This window comes from Parambassis ranga, chromosome 4 (assembly GCF_900634625.1).
Source record: "Parambassis ranga chromosome 4, fParRan2.1, whole genome shotgun sequence".
NCBI lineage: Eukaryota > Metazoa > Chordata > Actinopteri > Ambassidae > Parambassis > Parambassis ranga.
This window is the reverse complement of record NC_041025.1, coordinates 345,386-361,391: the sequence shown is the minus strand read 5'-3', so window position 1 is coordinate 361,391 and position 16,006 is coordinate 345,386. Positions and strand designations below refer to the sequence as shown.

Here is a 16,006-nt window from a genome sequence, read left to right as displayed (position 1 = left end):
GAGATAGCAACGATACTTTGCACAAAAGAGAGTGTGTGTCGCAAAAAGTGGCGCTACCTGCGCGACAGATTTGCAAAGGCAAAACGCCGCGTGCATATTCGTCTCCTCGTCCATCTCCTTTAACAAAGCTGCAAAATCCATAATGTCAGCTGCTGTACCTTCCTCTGTTCGCAAACACTGGAGGTGGGCTGTGTGTGATGTTGTTCCTGTTTGGTGTCTGACGTGCGCTGCAGTGGGCGCACACACACGTCTCGCGGAGTATGGTACCTCCGTGCGGAAAAGACCTTTTTTTTTTATCTCTTACCACCCGTGGAGCGCGTTCTCCGCTCTTTGTCTCGCGGAGTATGGATCCAGCTTTACTGCTGTTGAAGAATTTCACTCAACAAAGTATTCCAAGTTCCAACTGTGGTGGGTTGTTTAGTAGCATACCAGTATATGGTGGATTTACAATCACAGAGAGTGGGTCTGAGATCATAAGCCGACCCAGAGCAGTGGAAAGATACAGCCTTTATACAGGTGTTGTAGGGGGTAGTGGGTGTGTTCACAGGTAGTGGTCAGGAAGAGATCTTACAAAGACAGGATGAGGGAAGAAAGGAGTAGGAGTCAAAAGGTCTGGGAGACAGTTAACAATAGACAGGAGGAGCAACACCTCAACCACTAGGGGGTAGGAAATAGGTCCAGGTATCTAGACGCTTTGTGACACCATAACAAAGGAATGTATATTAGCTTGATCAATGGGGGGAGTAAACAAAAGGTGACACCATAACAAAGGAATGTATATTAGCTTGATCAATGGGGGGAGTTAACAAAAGGTTAGCAATCGGTGATCAAAGCAGATTCTTCATCATGAGACAGATTCTTCATCACTGCTCAGAGTGCATGTTAGAGCAACTGAGGATCATGAGGTCAAAGGAACTGCCTGAAGAGCTCAGAGACAGTATTGTGGCAAGGCACAGATCTGGCCAAGGTTACAAAAAAATCTTCTGCACTCAAGGTTCATAAGAGCACAGTGGCCTCCATAATCCTTAAATAGACGTTTGGGACGACCAGAACCCTTCCTAGCTTCCTACCCTTTGGCTGTCTGGCCAAACTAAGCTATCGGGGGAGAAGAGCCTTGGTGAGAGAGGTAAAGAAGAACCCCAAGATCACTGTGGCTGAGCTCCAGAGATGCAGTCGGGTAATGGGAGAAAGTTGTAGAAAGTCAACCATCACTGCAGCCCTCCACCTTTTTTAATAGATCTGCAAAAATGTCTACAATTCTGTCAATATGGGGTGATGTGTGTACATTGATGAGGATGACTGCAATATAACAAAGAGTGAAAATTTAAGGGGGTCTGAATACTTTTTGTACCCACTGTAGCTGGGATAGGCTCCAGCCCCCTGTGACCCTGCACTAAAGGACAAAGCAGGTTCAGATAATGGATGGATGTATCAATGTCATTGTTGCTACTGCTGGCTGTGGAACAAATTACCCTTCCCAGGGATAACGCTCACTTTGATCTTTCAACCTTGATTGCGAGCCTGAAGAAAACCTGAAGAAAAAAACCCCTCCACACATGCGCTTTGCTGGGATTTGTACCTAGTTTTCTTTGACAATGTATCCCAGAAAGGTTACTAAAGTTGTATGGAACTTACAGTACTCTGCTTGCACATACAGATGTTTTTACAGCTTCTAGCCATTGTTGTACCATTCTTAAAATACAGTACCAATTTCTACATTGAACTAAGACATGATAAATATGTGAAATAATTTTTTTGATAACTTTAACAGTTTGAACTTTCACTGTTTCATATTCATCATATTTCATATTGGAGGCCAGCTCTGAGTGTATAATGAGTCTCTATGGCTTTATTTTGCAGGTGGTTTGGCAGCAGTGATCTACACTGATGCACTCCAGACTGTGATCATGGTTGGGGGTGCATTCACTTTAATGTTTATAGGTAAGGTATACATTTACACACCCCCACTATAGAAGGAATGAAAGGGGTAACGGGTGAGTTGTGTGTTGATTTTATAATAGAAATAATGCACTGCACAGTTCTTTGCTCTCTTTGCTTAACATTCCACTTCAAATTTAATGTAATTTAATTTTTCATTTCTAGTATCACTAGTATTAAAATGTCTGTAAATGTGCCATAAGAGTATTCTTTCGACCAGACCAGTGTTTTGTGTTTTTACCTTTACATGTTTCGACTGCTTCCTGCAGTCTTCTTCAGAAGTCATGTGATGTTACCGGTGACGTGTCTGCCAGCGGATTTTATGCAGGTTGTGGCCCCATTCTCCCACTAATCCAGGTAGTAGGGGAACAGCGCCACCTGTAGTCCGGCTTCTTCAGCACTGTGTCCCAGGTGTGGGACAGTGTGTGAATGTCCCCTCGTCCCGGTTCACTGTTCTGTTGGCCCGCTTCCTGATTTCGATTGCCTCCTAAGGCTGGATCCATACTCTGCGAGAACAGAGAACTCCCTCCCCCCTGCAGACGTTATGCCCATAAAATGATGTAAATTTTTCGTTTTCTTGTTGTGCTTTCTGTTGTGTTGCCCTCATGCTCATCCCAGCTGATTCCTTTTCACATTCTGTTTTATGTTCTTTTTCCCGTGTGTTAAATGATCTTCCTGTTTCGCCTGCATAAAATCAGCTGGCAGACACGTCACCGGTAACATCACGTGACTTCTGAAGAAGACTGCAGGAAGCAGTTGAAACATGTAAAGGTAAAAACACAAAACACTGGTCTGATTGAAAGAATACTCTTATGGTTTAAAAAGGTGAAGACCAAATGAATCTTGTTGAAAAGTCTGTAAAGTGTATGTGTATTCTCAGCATTCTCCAAGGTTGGTTGGTATGAAGGCCTTGTGGATCGTTATATGTCAAGTGTTCCTGAGCTGACAGTTGCCAACACCACCTGCCACTTACCTCGTCCAGATGCTTTCCACATATTTAGGGACCCTGTGTCAGGGGATCTACCCTGGCCAGGTCTTGTGTTTGGGCTCACTGTCCTGGCTATATGGGTCTGGTGCACGGATCAGGTGAATTAACTACATTAGCACATGTAATGTACACGTTGCTCTGGTAAATGTCAATAGTATCTGTTATCTCTTTATAGTATTAACATACATTTCAAACAACAAGCTTAATTTCTTTGCATAATGTGAATGAACTGTAACACATGACCAGGTCTCTCAAGTCTTTTGCATTAGTAGTGAGAGCATTTCAACAAGTTCACACGCTCACATGCCACACATGACAATTCTTACACGGGGAAATTATTAACTTTGCTGCACAGAAATTTCTATAGGCTTTCCTATAAACGAGTCAAAGGCAGACAACTGTGCGCTCCTACAGCTTTCTGTAATTAGTGACCGTTATGACCCGCTCGTTCTTATCACAACAATCTGGTTGTGTGCTGGGGAGGCAACATCAATAGAGCGCACGGCTGGACAAATTGGTGAGGAAAGCCGGATCAGTAGTTAGTGCTGAGCTGGACTCCTTAACATCTGTAGCTGAGAAAAGCATCCTCAGCAAGATATTGTCCATTCTCGACAATGTCCACCACCCTCTGCACCAGACCATCATCAGGCAGAGGAGCTTTTTCAGTGACAGGCTGTCCCTGGCCTGCTCCACAGACAGACTGAACAACTTATTTGTCCTTCAGGCTGTACGGCTCCTCAACTCCTCCCTATGAGCAGGACCTGAGCCATGTGTTACGCCACTTACATATCCTCTTCATATGCTGTATATTGTATATACAGTACTTACTGTACTTTGCACATCTTAAAGTACTCGCTACATTGCACATACCTTCTTGTAGTGTATATACTGCAGATAGTAAATAGTAAATACATAGTAAAATTTTGCAAAACTCAGGATCACTGGGAAACTCTACAGGAAAATAACTAAGGAATCCAAAAACACTAAGGGTGCTCGGCAAAAACATGAGGAAATAACTAAGGTTCACTGGGTATAGACCACAGGTAAGTATAATACAAGACTACGGCCTAGGCTAAGGCAAGAACTCTGGAACACAAGGTAAGTAACAAGCTTGTATACCAAGGCTAAAGCCGGGCATACACTGTGCAGATTTTGCCACAAATTTCGAGTCATACGATTCTTTTGGTTCGGGCCGAATTTTAGCTTTGTTGTGTGTCTTTAATCGGGCAGTGTACTGGAGGTCACGAGAGGCGATTAACGTTGCACGAACGGCGAACGGCTGATCGGTTGAATTTCTTACAGGTTTCATATTTTTGTCGCCCCTCGTGAGAGTATCGCACAGTTTAAGCAGAGATACGGCCCAAAGTCTTTTTTTCCCCCACTGACAAGACAATCTGGCGGGGAGTACAAGGAGAGACAAGACTAAATACACAGGGAGTAATGAGATGCAGGTGAGAGGAGGCAGGTAATCAACGGGAGAAGGGAGGGAGGGACAGGGAGAAACGAGAGGAGCGTCAGTGGTTACCAAAATAAAACAGGAATTTAACTAACTTTCAAAATAAGACCTGGCTCGAAGACGGATCCTGACAGTGCCCCTCAACGGGTGCCGCTCTTGATTTGTCAGGGTGGCAAAGATCAAAGTCTCTGATGAGCGTGGGATCGAGGATGCGTGAGGTAGCTACCCAGGTTCTCTCCTCCAGGCCATAATCCTGCCAGTCCCTGAGGTACTGGAGCCCCCTGCCCCACCGTCAGACATCCACGAGTCGGCGTACAGTGTAGGCTGGCTGACTGTCAATGAGCTGTGGAGGAGGTGGAGGAGCCGAGGTAGAAGCTGGTTGGAGGGCACTGGTGACATGCGGCTTGACCTGCGAGATATGGGAAGGCGGAGTCTCACCGCTACTGGGTTGATGATCTTGATTATTTCAAAGGGTCCGATGATCTTAATATTGCGTGTGGAGAGCATGACGAGCTGGCCGGGAGCGTAGGCAGGAGCTGGGGTGCGGTGCCGGTCAGCCAACTGTTTGTTGTTGTCCGACGAGCGGAGCAGGGCAGCTCGGGCTTCCCTCCACATGCGCTTGCATCACCGGTATTGCTGCTGGATAGAGGGAATGGATACTTCGATTTCCTCCTCATGGAAGAGCAGAGGTTGGTAGCCAAGGGAGCACTCGAACGGGGAAAGACCTGTGGCAGAAAAGGTTAGTGAGTTGTGGGCATACTCGACCCACGGCAGTTCGAGGCTCCAATTGGCCTGCTGGCAAGCACAGACTAGAGGGCAGCCTCTAGGTCCTAGTTGGCTCTCTCAGTCTGTCCATTTGTCTGAGGATGGAACCCGGAGAAGAGGCTGGCAGAGTGACCGAAGGCTGCACACGAGGCCTTCCACACCTGCGAACTGTGGCTCTCTGTCAGATACAATGTCTTTAGGGATGCCATGCAAATGGAAAACATGTTTAATCAACAACTGGGCGGTCTCTGCTGCAGAGGGAAGCTTGGTTAAGGCAATGAAATGTGCTGCTTTTGAGAAGCGGTCCACCACCATTAGGATGGTGGTTTCACCTCGGGAGGGGGGAAGCCCTGTCACAAAGTCCACAGCGATGTGGGACCACGCCTGCGCAGCCTTCACCTCTGCCTCGAGATCCCAGGAGAGTGCCCCCAGCACACAAGTGGAAGGCAGGATGGTCTCTGGTTCCTGAGGAGGTGAAGCCAGCTCGAATTGTGCGTCAGGCGCCAGGCTTCACATTCTTCGAGCCAGGCCGGTACAAAATGGTAAAATGAAATCGACCAAAAAATAAAGCCCACCGCGCCTGTCTCGGGTTCAGCGGTTTCACAGTCTGGATATAAGCTAAGTTTCTGTGGTCTGTCCAGACAACGAAGGGCTGAGCGCCCCCCTCCAGCCAGTACTTCCAATCTTCTAATGCTAGCTTAATTGCTAGCAGTTCTCTGTTCCCAACATCATAATTTCTTTCAGCCGGGGACAACCAGCGGGAAAAATAAGCACATGGATGAATCTTATTGATGAAGCTTATTATCTTATGCAGATCGTTGGGGGAGAACGGCCCCCACCCCAGTCTCGGAGGCATCTACCTGTACAATGAATTGGCTGGAGGGGTCTGGCTGAATGAGAACAGGCACAGAGGTGAAAAGAGACTTCAGCTGTGCGAATGCGGCTTCCGCGTCCTTTGTCCAAACAAAAGGGATGGAGGGAGAGGTGAGGCTGGTCAAGGGAGCTGCCAACATGCTATAATTTCTCACAAATTGTCGTAAGAAATTGGCAAACCCAGGAAGCTCTGCAGCCTTTTCCGTCTGGTGGGCGTGGGCCATTTGAGGACTGCGTCCACCTTAGCTGGGTCACTTCTCCCTCTGCAACAACAGAACCAAGAAATGAAACAGAATGGAACATGCACTTTTCAGCCTTGGCATACAACCTGTTCTTGAGGAGGCGTTGGAGCACTAGCCGGACATGCTGCCTATGTTCTGCGAGGCTCCTGGAAAAGATCAAAATATCGTCCAGATATACAAAAACAAATCTGTTCGGGGAATCACATAGTACGTCATTGATCAATGCCTGAAAAACTGCAGGAGCGTTAGTAAGGCCAAACAGCATAACGAGATATTCAAAATGGCCCAGGGGGGTGGTGAAGACCGTCTTTCACTCATCCCCCTCTCTGATTCGAACTAGTGATGTCACGTCTGACACTGAAGCCCAGAGATCAAGTATCAAGTAAAAGGGGTGTGTCCAAATGAAGCCTGTGTTGAAGCCTGTATTGTTTGTCAGAATATCATGTGACCAGTGGAAAACGAGGCGCCGGATTTATTTCATTTCTTTATATCTTTACAATGCCTCTTAAAGGAATTCTGATAAACCTTAAAACATGTTTTATCACAGTTGGATTGCTTTTCATCAAATGACCAGCAGATGTCAGTACTCCCAAATGAGCTGTTAAATGGGGCTTCTTTGATCAGCCTTGTAGCGAAGCAATTGTACTGAAAGATTTGATACGCTCATGGGGCTTCATTATAACATATTTAATTCGAACCAGATGGTAGGCCCTGCGCAGGTCAGTTATAAAAAGCGGGCCTCCTGCAGCTGTTCAAAAGCAGAGTTCATCAAGGGCAGAGAATACTTATTACGGACAGTGATGTTATTTAGTTCTCTGAAATCAATGCACGGAGGGATCTGTCCTTCTTTCCCACAAAAAAGAACCCAGCTCCAACTGGGGAGGAAGAAGGACGGATAATACCTGTGGCCAGAGATTCGGCAATATAATCCTCCATGGACTCCCAGTTACAGTTTAGCCTTAGGCAGAGAGGCACCGGGCGGGGGGTCAATGGCACAATCATATGCTCTATAGGGAGGGAAAGACATAGCACGAAATCTGTTGAACACTTTGGCTAAATCACGATACTGGGGGGGCACCCCGGCAAGGTCAGGTGAGGGCGGCGCCTCCGCACGGCCAGGGGAACCACTGGTAGGAGGACAAGCGGAGCATAGGCAATTGGTGGTGACACGAAGGGGCCAAGGAAGAGCTATCAGCTCGATTCCCCCTTTCTTAGCAAAATCAGCATCAATTAAATTCTGCTCTGATCCTGAATCGACTAACGCTGGAACGGAAACTCATTCAGCTTTAAAATTTACTTGGGCTGGTAAAACACAACTAGAATTTGTGGGCATGGGCCCCGCTCGTCATTAAATGCGGGCAGCTTGATGAGCGGGGTCTTTTGGGTACTCCGTACTCTATCTATCTATCTATCTATCTATCTATCTATCTATCTATCTATCTATCTATCTATCTATCTATCTATCTATCTATCTATCTATCTATCTATCTATCTATCTATCTATCTATCTATCTATCTATCTATCTATCTATCTATCTATCTATCTATCTATCTATCTATCTATCTATCTATCTATCTATCTATCTATCTATCTATCTATCTATCTATCTATCTATCTATCTATCTATCTATCTATCTATCTATCTATCTATCTATCTATCTATCTATCTATCTATCTATCTATCTATCTATCTATCTATCTATCTATCTATCTATCTATCTAATGCCTGCATGGGCCCAGGGCTCTGTATCTTTACAGCTAAAGTTACCTTGTTCCCCACACCATACTCTAATGTTCCTAATTTCAAACACAATCTGGTCATGGTCATGAAATCCCTTCACCGCCATCAAAGTTGTTTGCCACTCACAGTTGACATTTTCTTTCCAACTCACACCATGGTTTTGCACTTACAAAGTGTAACTGATTCAGTGACCCCGTATCAAGATATTTTTTTTTTAATTTGCTGACTTATGGTATTATTACAGTTTAAACGGGTTATGTATTCAAAATGTGACAATTCCAAACAAAACAGAAAGTTGCTATAACGTCTGTGTTTACTGTCTGATCTGCCCCAAAATGGACATATATAATCAGAGTTACAGCCTGATTGCGGGTGTCAAACAGTATTTAGTCTTTCACACAGCGCCACCTACTGGCTACACAAAATGTTGTGTTATCGTAGGTTCTTCTGTCTGCCCCTCGTTTTGTGTATAAAAATCGGTACACAAGTGTATCACCTTCAGACGCACAAAAAAAGTCTCTTTGACTTGGCATGCAGTTACTAAATTACTAAATTGTGTGTTTATGTGTATTTTTATGTACAGGTAATTGTCCAAAGGTCTCTGTCAGCCAAGTCCTTGTCTCATGCCAAAGGGGGCAGTGTCCTTGGAGGCTACCTGAAACTGCTACCCATGTTCTTTATCGTGCTTCCAGGCATGATAAGCCGAGCCCTGTTCCCAGGTCAGTCTTTATCAATCTATGTGTCAGATGTTAAATGTTCTGCTTCAGAACGTCCCCTGTCCATTCTCACCGACAACTCCACTAATACCTGTGCTCTGCTCCATGCGTGAGCAGCGGTGCAACAATGAAAAACGTCCCATGTGAAACAATTTACCACCGCGCTGAGTTCTGGACATTTTAGGCCTGGGACCTTAAAAGGTGTGTGCATAAGTGAATGTCCAGAATCCTCAATGTCAAGTAATGTGAAGAAGGATGGACCAAAATTCCTCCACAATGATGTGAGAGGCTGATAAAGTTATACAGGAAGCCACTGATTTAGACCTTTCTTCTAAAGGTGCATCTGTGCTGTTGAATTGTCACTATGTATTTCCCGCAGTTCTTCTTGTCTTTGCCTAAAACCTACTAAATCATATGATTTGTTATTAAGTTTTCACACAAACAAACTAAATACATGGGGGGGGGGTATGTTTTGAACATCACTGTACATATTTTCTTCTATTAATACTTTAAGATTTCCAAATATATTTTCAAGCTGTAATATTAGCATTTATTATCATAATCATCATCAAAATATAGACATAATGTTGACAGTGCCATAGTCACCAGAAAATATACAGTATGGTACACCATTAAGGCATCATCACTTTTTTCACTCTTTTTTTGTGTGTTCATAGATGAGGTTGGTTGTGTGGATCCAGCAGTGTGTCAGAGTGTTTGTGGAGCTACAGTTGGTTGCTCCAACATTGCTTACCCTAAACTGGTGGTAGAGTTAATGCCTGTGGGTGAGTCACACACAAACATACATTAAGAATCCATCATTTATTTTAACAAATGAGGACTGCATAGAGAGGTTTCAGTTCTGTGTTCTTCTAATTAAAATTCTCATCTAAATGGTATAATGCAACAGGGATGTGCAGAGACCTTTGAAGGGTATGCCACAGGCTAGGGTGAAGTGTCTTGCCCAAGGACACACAACATTGACTTTAGGGAGGAGTTGGGATTGAACCACCAACCGTCTGGTTATTAGACAACTCTGCTATACCACTGCTGCCCCTAAAAATATATAACTGGTTGAATCGCAGCAACCCATATTCATAGAGGGAATAAAGGAGGGGTGGAGGTACAGCCTGTAACCACAAAGCCATAATTCAAGCTGTACATTCATTTAGGATGTATGAAGATAATGTGTTAAGTTGAATTTAGAAGCTGTAAAAATATTGGGGGGACACCTCTGGGGGATGGGAATTTCTGATGCCTAAAAGCCATTTCCTGCATTCTGGTGGATTTCAACACCTATTTTACCGACAAAAGTAAAGGCTTAACTCAACAACTATTACTGAGAGATTCAATAATAACTCCTTATTTATTTTAAGCAATGATGACAAACACAAAACAAACAGAAAATGAAACAGTTTTGTCAACCTCATGGTGGTACTACACTAACACCCTAAATCTGTGCTGAGCAAACATGATACAGTACAGAGCAAACATGATACAGTACAGAGCAAACATGATACAGTACAGAGCAAACATGATACAGTACAGAGCAAACATGACAGCGAGATGAAACAGTGATTATATTATAATCCATAAGTAGTAATAGTAATTATAGATAGGTGTTAAACTTTTATAAAAGTATCTTAGTCATGCTGTTTCACCTACATGATTCACAAAGAATCATGGCTGTCACAAGGCTGTCACAAGGAGCATTGCTGACATGATTGTGAAGTTAAAATTTTAAACTTACACAGATCTGCACTTTTGTTTGCAGCTTGATTTTTATTTAACAAATGTTTCTTGTGTATTATTATTCTGCTAATCACGATAATCTATTTAAAGGCAAAAAAATAATTATTAATGATCATGAAATTTCAAAGTAAATGTATCGGTATTGGTATCGGCGATACTGGCCCTGGATTTACTTGCTATCGGATCGATACTGAAATCTTCAGTATCGCCCACCCCTACAGGGCACGTCAGGGCAGAGAGGGCACGTCATGGATCATGTGACCGACCAACGTAGATCTAAGTTAATATTATATCGGTCCATTTACTATTATTTTGGACCACACAGACAGACTGTTACACACAATAACGATATAAAATAAAATAAAATAAAAATTCACTTTGACAATAGGGCACTTTGGGCATCAAAGGTAAAGGGGTGGGTGCTGTAGCAAGACCTTATCTGGGTAGCAAGAGACTATAAATCTAGTGGAAATGTTCTGCATTCCATGTTTATCTTGCTGCCATCTGTTTTTGGATGGTAGTGGACATGCACCATAAGCTAAAGCTGTCCTGCAGCCTGACCCAGGAGCAGGCCCCTTCTGCTGATAGCCGGCCAGGTAAAGGAAGAGAAGATGAGGTAGACAGGACAGAAAGCATGAAGCAGAGAGAAAAAACATGCAGCAAACATCATACATTACAAAGAACAAACGTGACAGGTTGTTATAATGTTGTACTCTCTCCAATTGCACCGTAGTCCTCAAATGTCATGGAATGATCCTTTTAATCTTTCACCAATTGCAGGGGCGCCAATTTATGTTTCTGCTAGTGGGTGCTTGCTGTGCTTGCATGAGTCGTCGCTATTTTGATACACACTCGCTCTCCTTCACAAACATACACAGTCTACACACCTTCAGTGTCGGGTCGTGGGCATTTTTGGTATTTATATCACAAATGTGTCCATTTTGTTGGTAAAATGAGCATTGTAGAAAAAGTCCAGAAATAAGGTGTGTAAGTCGACAGTCATATAATGATACAGAGCAACAGGGGCCTTTCTCTGTTCCCACCCAAGATTTATCAGGTATCCTGTCCCCCACAGTATTACAACTGAGACTGTGTGTGTAGATCATTCAACAATTACAATTAATTCAGTTTTATATATTTTTTAACATGTTTGAACAAGCTGTGCATTTTACGCATATTTTTACTACCGTATATCAATAATTATTTGATTTTCCATTGCAGGTCTTCGTGGTCTCATGCTGGCAGTGATGTTAGCTGCTCTGATGTCATCTCTGACCTCCATCTTTAACAGCAGCTCTACTATCTTTACCCTCGACCTCTACCACAGAGCTAGGCCTAACGCTTCCGAGACAGAGCTCATGATTGTTGGAAGGTACAGTCATGTGCATAGGTCAAACTTGTACTTAAGATCCACTATGATCAGATGTTATTATTATATGAATATAATATATTAATATAAATATGAAGTAATACTAAATTTTGAACATGCTTGTAATATGTACATAAATTAAAAAGACACAAATAAAAACAGACTAGATAACAGTACATGGTAAAACAACTTATATTGTCATTGTAGTCAGACTTCCTCCTCATTTACAAATACTATATTCAGGTTTTATTATCTATATACTGCTTATATACTGCCAACTATGATTTTGTCTGTTTTAGATGAATATTCAAATGTATTTACTGTAAATTTAACAAGTAGTAATATAACTTGACTATTTCTTGTCGACACCAAATGCTTATATCATTGTCTGTATTTGTAGGGTGTTCATCCTTATCTTGGTGTGTGTTAGTCTACTGTGGATTCCAGTTGTCCAAACAGCCAATAGTGGACAACTGTTTGATTACATTCAGTCAGTGACTAGCTTTCTAGCACCACCCATCACTGCTGCATTCCTAATGGCTATCTTCTGGCCACGGGCAAATGAGCAGGTAGGTACCACATACACACATCCATGCACACATGCACCGACACACACACTCACTCACTCACTGAAACACATACACATACCCCGGATTCACTCAGTTACTTTAATCTATCACAGGGCTCTCAAGTCTCAGTCTTTGAGAGTGAGACACCCATTTTAACAAGTTCACATGCTCACATACTACACATGTGACTTGGAAATGTCTTTATTATTTTTTTTATTAAAATTGTAAATGAAGATTACATTAAACGAATCAGGCCCTTTTCCCCATTTTTTATTTAATTTTATTTTCAAGATTAAACGCCGGCCAATGAGAAGAAGAAATGCAGCAAAGTCTGACATTTTTATTAAGCTAGGAGGTTTAATAGTGCCAGGTAGGACCCTGAATAAGGCGACAACAGGGCATGGGGCTAGGTCTATCTGTAGCACGTCTGAAATAGAAGAAAATATGTAATTCCAGTATGTATGTAAGGAGGGACATGTCCAGAACATATGTAAGAGTGTACGAGCCCTTTACAGCAGCCATCACTCCTGTGTTCTAATGCTACACTGTGTTAGCTGATCGTGTTAAAAAGGCTCATTGATGATTAGAAAACTCCTGTGAAATGATGTTAGCACAGCTGAACTGTTATGCTGATCAGAGAAGCTGTAGAACTGGTCTGGTGAACCCAAACGTTTGAATGGTAGTGTATGTATATATGAAATTTAGATAAAATATTATTAATGAAAGATTATTATATTTTATATTTCTGTGCTTTAAAGATTTTATTTGACTTTATTTTTATGTAACAAATATATTAATATATATAATATATAATAGTTTATGTTTTAACATTTGATGTTTGTGTGATTCTCAGGGGGCATTCTGGGGTCTGATGACTGGACTTGTGGTAGGATTGATCCGCATGGTTCTGGAGTTCTCCTATAGATCGCCTACCTGTGGTCAGCCGGATCATCGACCCTCTATCCTGGCTGATGTCCACTACCTGTACTTTGCTCTCATTCTATTGGCTCTCACCTGTCTCATTATCATTGCTGTCAGCTTGGCCACTGCCCCAATACCCAAAGAACATGTAAGGAATTTACCATATTCATTTTATTATATATTCATCTGAAAACAAATGCAACAAATGTGCAGAACAGGTTTATATTTGCATAGACTTGTAGAAGTCCACAAGTCTACAAGTCCAGTTGCGCTGCCTCAAGCTTTGCTGGTCTGGAGCAGTGAGATATCAACAGTGATATTACAGAAGGAACTGTTGTAGCAGCCGTTGTAGCAAACAAAACAAAACAAAACAAACAAACGAAAAAATCCCCAAAGTTGCCACTTTGCAGTAAATATGTGGATAGAGATAGTGTCTGTCTCACATCCTCTCAATAACCCCCATCAGCACAAAAGTTAAGATATGTTAATCAAAATAACCTTGTAAAAATACACACTAGTAAATACTCAGAACAAGGTAATAGAACAATCGGGTGTGGATTGTTAAATATGCAATCCCTCCACTCTCTCACATGTCTCTTAGGTAATGACTTAACCATAGATCATCACACTTCTATACGCACATGCAAATGCCAATCACCCTGCACGGTGTTGGGCTGTCGTCGGGCTCTCATACCACCCTCATGGTGTCTGTTTCTGAGAGCAGAAACATGCATATTCATGGCCTGCTGGAGGTGGCAAAACACTAAAGATTGGATTGTGAGTTTGTTTTAATTACAAATCCAGCTGCTGTATGAGATAAAAACTGCTGTTAAAGCCTGATTAACAACAAAAGTGCTGAATATGTCATATGCAGTGGAAAAGCTCTAGTCCATCATACCTTGTCAAACTGTAATATTTTGGAAGGTAACCATGCTGTAATGGATTCTGTTCTCTCTTGTCTGTGTAGTTGTACAGGCTGACATGGTGGTCCAGATACAGCCTTGAGCCTCGGATTGACCTCACAGGTCCCACCCTGACTTCTGACCCTGCGAACCTCAGCTCTGACTCTAACCCGGTACCACATCCCAAATGGCGGCGGATTATTCTGTGGCTGTGTGGTCTGACTGGTCCTAGCCCTCAGTCTAGTCCTCCAAGAACGGAAAACAGTGACCTGAACATCCTGCAGGAAGAACCACTCTGGAAAAGAATCTGCGATGTTAATGCTTTAATTCTTCTAGCTGTTAATGTGTTCCTCTGGGGATACTTTGCTTAATGGGCTGGTTTCATGAAATCCTAAACAGGGTGTGTTTCTTACTATAGTCACTTGTAAGACAAAGGAAGTGGTATGAAAGTGGACACTCAGATGTAAAGAAATCATTCCATAATGTTTTTTATAAATGTTCTATCTGTTGTTAAGATTGTTGTACAGTAGATAAACAGTAAAGTTTTCAATCCAGGGAGTTACTTCTGATCTACCAATGATCCATTTGCTTCTCATTTGTTCTTAATGATACTGTATTCTGTGTTTACCATGTAAGGTATTTAGCCTGTCCTCACCAGGAACATCCAACTGTATCTGTATGTGTTTATGAGGCTGGTCGGTAAAAATGGCAACAACAGAAGAATGTTTTTTCTTGAAAAATGTGTTCATTGTTATAAATTCTTGTGAAGGACAAGCTGATGTTTTACTGAGGAAGATCAGGCTTCTCTCTGCTCCCCACATGCCCAGGCATAGCTAGTTCCAATTTTTAGTAAATCCACTGTGATTCAGTAGTGGCATGTACATAATAACATCATCAATGAAATGAAAAAGATCTGAAGATGTAGTCCCAATGCCTGTCAGCAGATGGCGTTCAGACTGCAGTATTCATGTGTAGATGTGTTCAGCATGACCTATATCATGCACATTGGACAATATAGGTATGCAAGTCTCAACTCAGAGTAATTTAGGTCTGGTTGTTTCTACATTAGCATTACAGGGGACACAAACAGTCCCACTTCCCCCATGCTTATTAAAAGAGGTTAAAATGGTGTCTGGAGTTCACATATCTAAATAATAAATCTGAGTCTGGGAGGACAGCACTGATTTGTTTGATATTTTTGTGCAGTAAATATGATTTTGTAATCCCTGTTTTCTTACTTACTTACTTTCTTTTTAACCTCCATGTTGGAAACAAACCAAAAAGCCTGATGAAACCATCCATCCAATCAAGAGAAAACAGTTCAACTGAACTGATGCTGGTAGGATTTGCAAAAACAAGTCGAGTCAAGCCGTTTTTTTTTTAATACAAGCCTTTTTTAAACATAGAACATCTCGGTTCAGATAAGGAATTGCATAACAGCAACATTCTCAGGAAGAGGGTGTAACTGCATACAAAAGAATGAGTTTGACTTGTTTCTGAAGCTTTTTTGTTCCTTTTAATTTTTAATGCAATATGGAAGATATATTTTTCATATTTATATTCCTCAGCACAAAAATGCTTTTGAAAACACTGTTGAACACAATCAAATTACGCTCATGTCTCAGTGTCTGATTGTATGAATCAATCTGCATATGCTTGTTGGAACTCTGACCAAACTGACATCATTTTATTTCACTTCAGATTTACACGTCACAAGAATAAAAATAACTAGAAAATTTCAAAAATAAATTTTGAGTGGACCAATGAGCACTG

At 42.2% G+C, this 16,006-nt stretch overlaps 1 protein-coding gene across 4 annotated transcripts in view; it reads left to right on the top strand.

Moving 5' to 3' along the window:
- The window catches only part of slc5a9 (solute carrier family 5 member 9), a 41,900-nt gene extending 26,444 nt beyond the window's left edge, over positions 1-15,456 (top strand). For all 4 annotated transcript variants that reach the window (XM_028403885.1, XM_028403886.1, XM_028403888.1 and 1 more), the window contains 8 exons: positions 1,861-1,941; positions 2,819-3,024; positions 8,588-8,723; positions 9,398-9,505; positions 11,694-11,844; positions 12,242-12,410; positions 13,264-13,479; positions 14,299-15,456. In XM_028403885.1, the coding sequence (XP_028259686.1) occupies positions 1,861-1,941; positions 2,819-3,024; positions 8,588-8,723; positions 9,398-9,505; positions 11,694-11,844; positions 12,242-12,410; positions 13,264-13,479; positions 14,299-14,604 (1,373 nt within the window). In that variant the 3' untranslated portion in view covers positions 14,605-15,456. The remainder of the gene's footprint in view (positions 1-1,860; positions 1,942-2,818; positions 3,025-8,587; positions 8,724-9,397; positions 9,506-11,693; positions 11,845-12,241; positions 12,411-13,263; positions 13,480-14,298) is intronic.
- Positions 15,457-16,006: the final 550 nt, after the last annotated feature.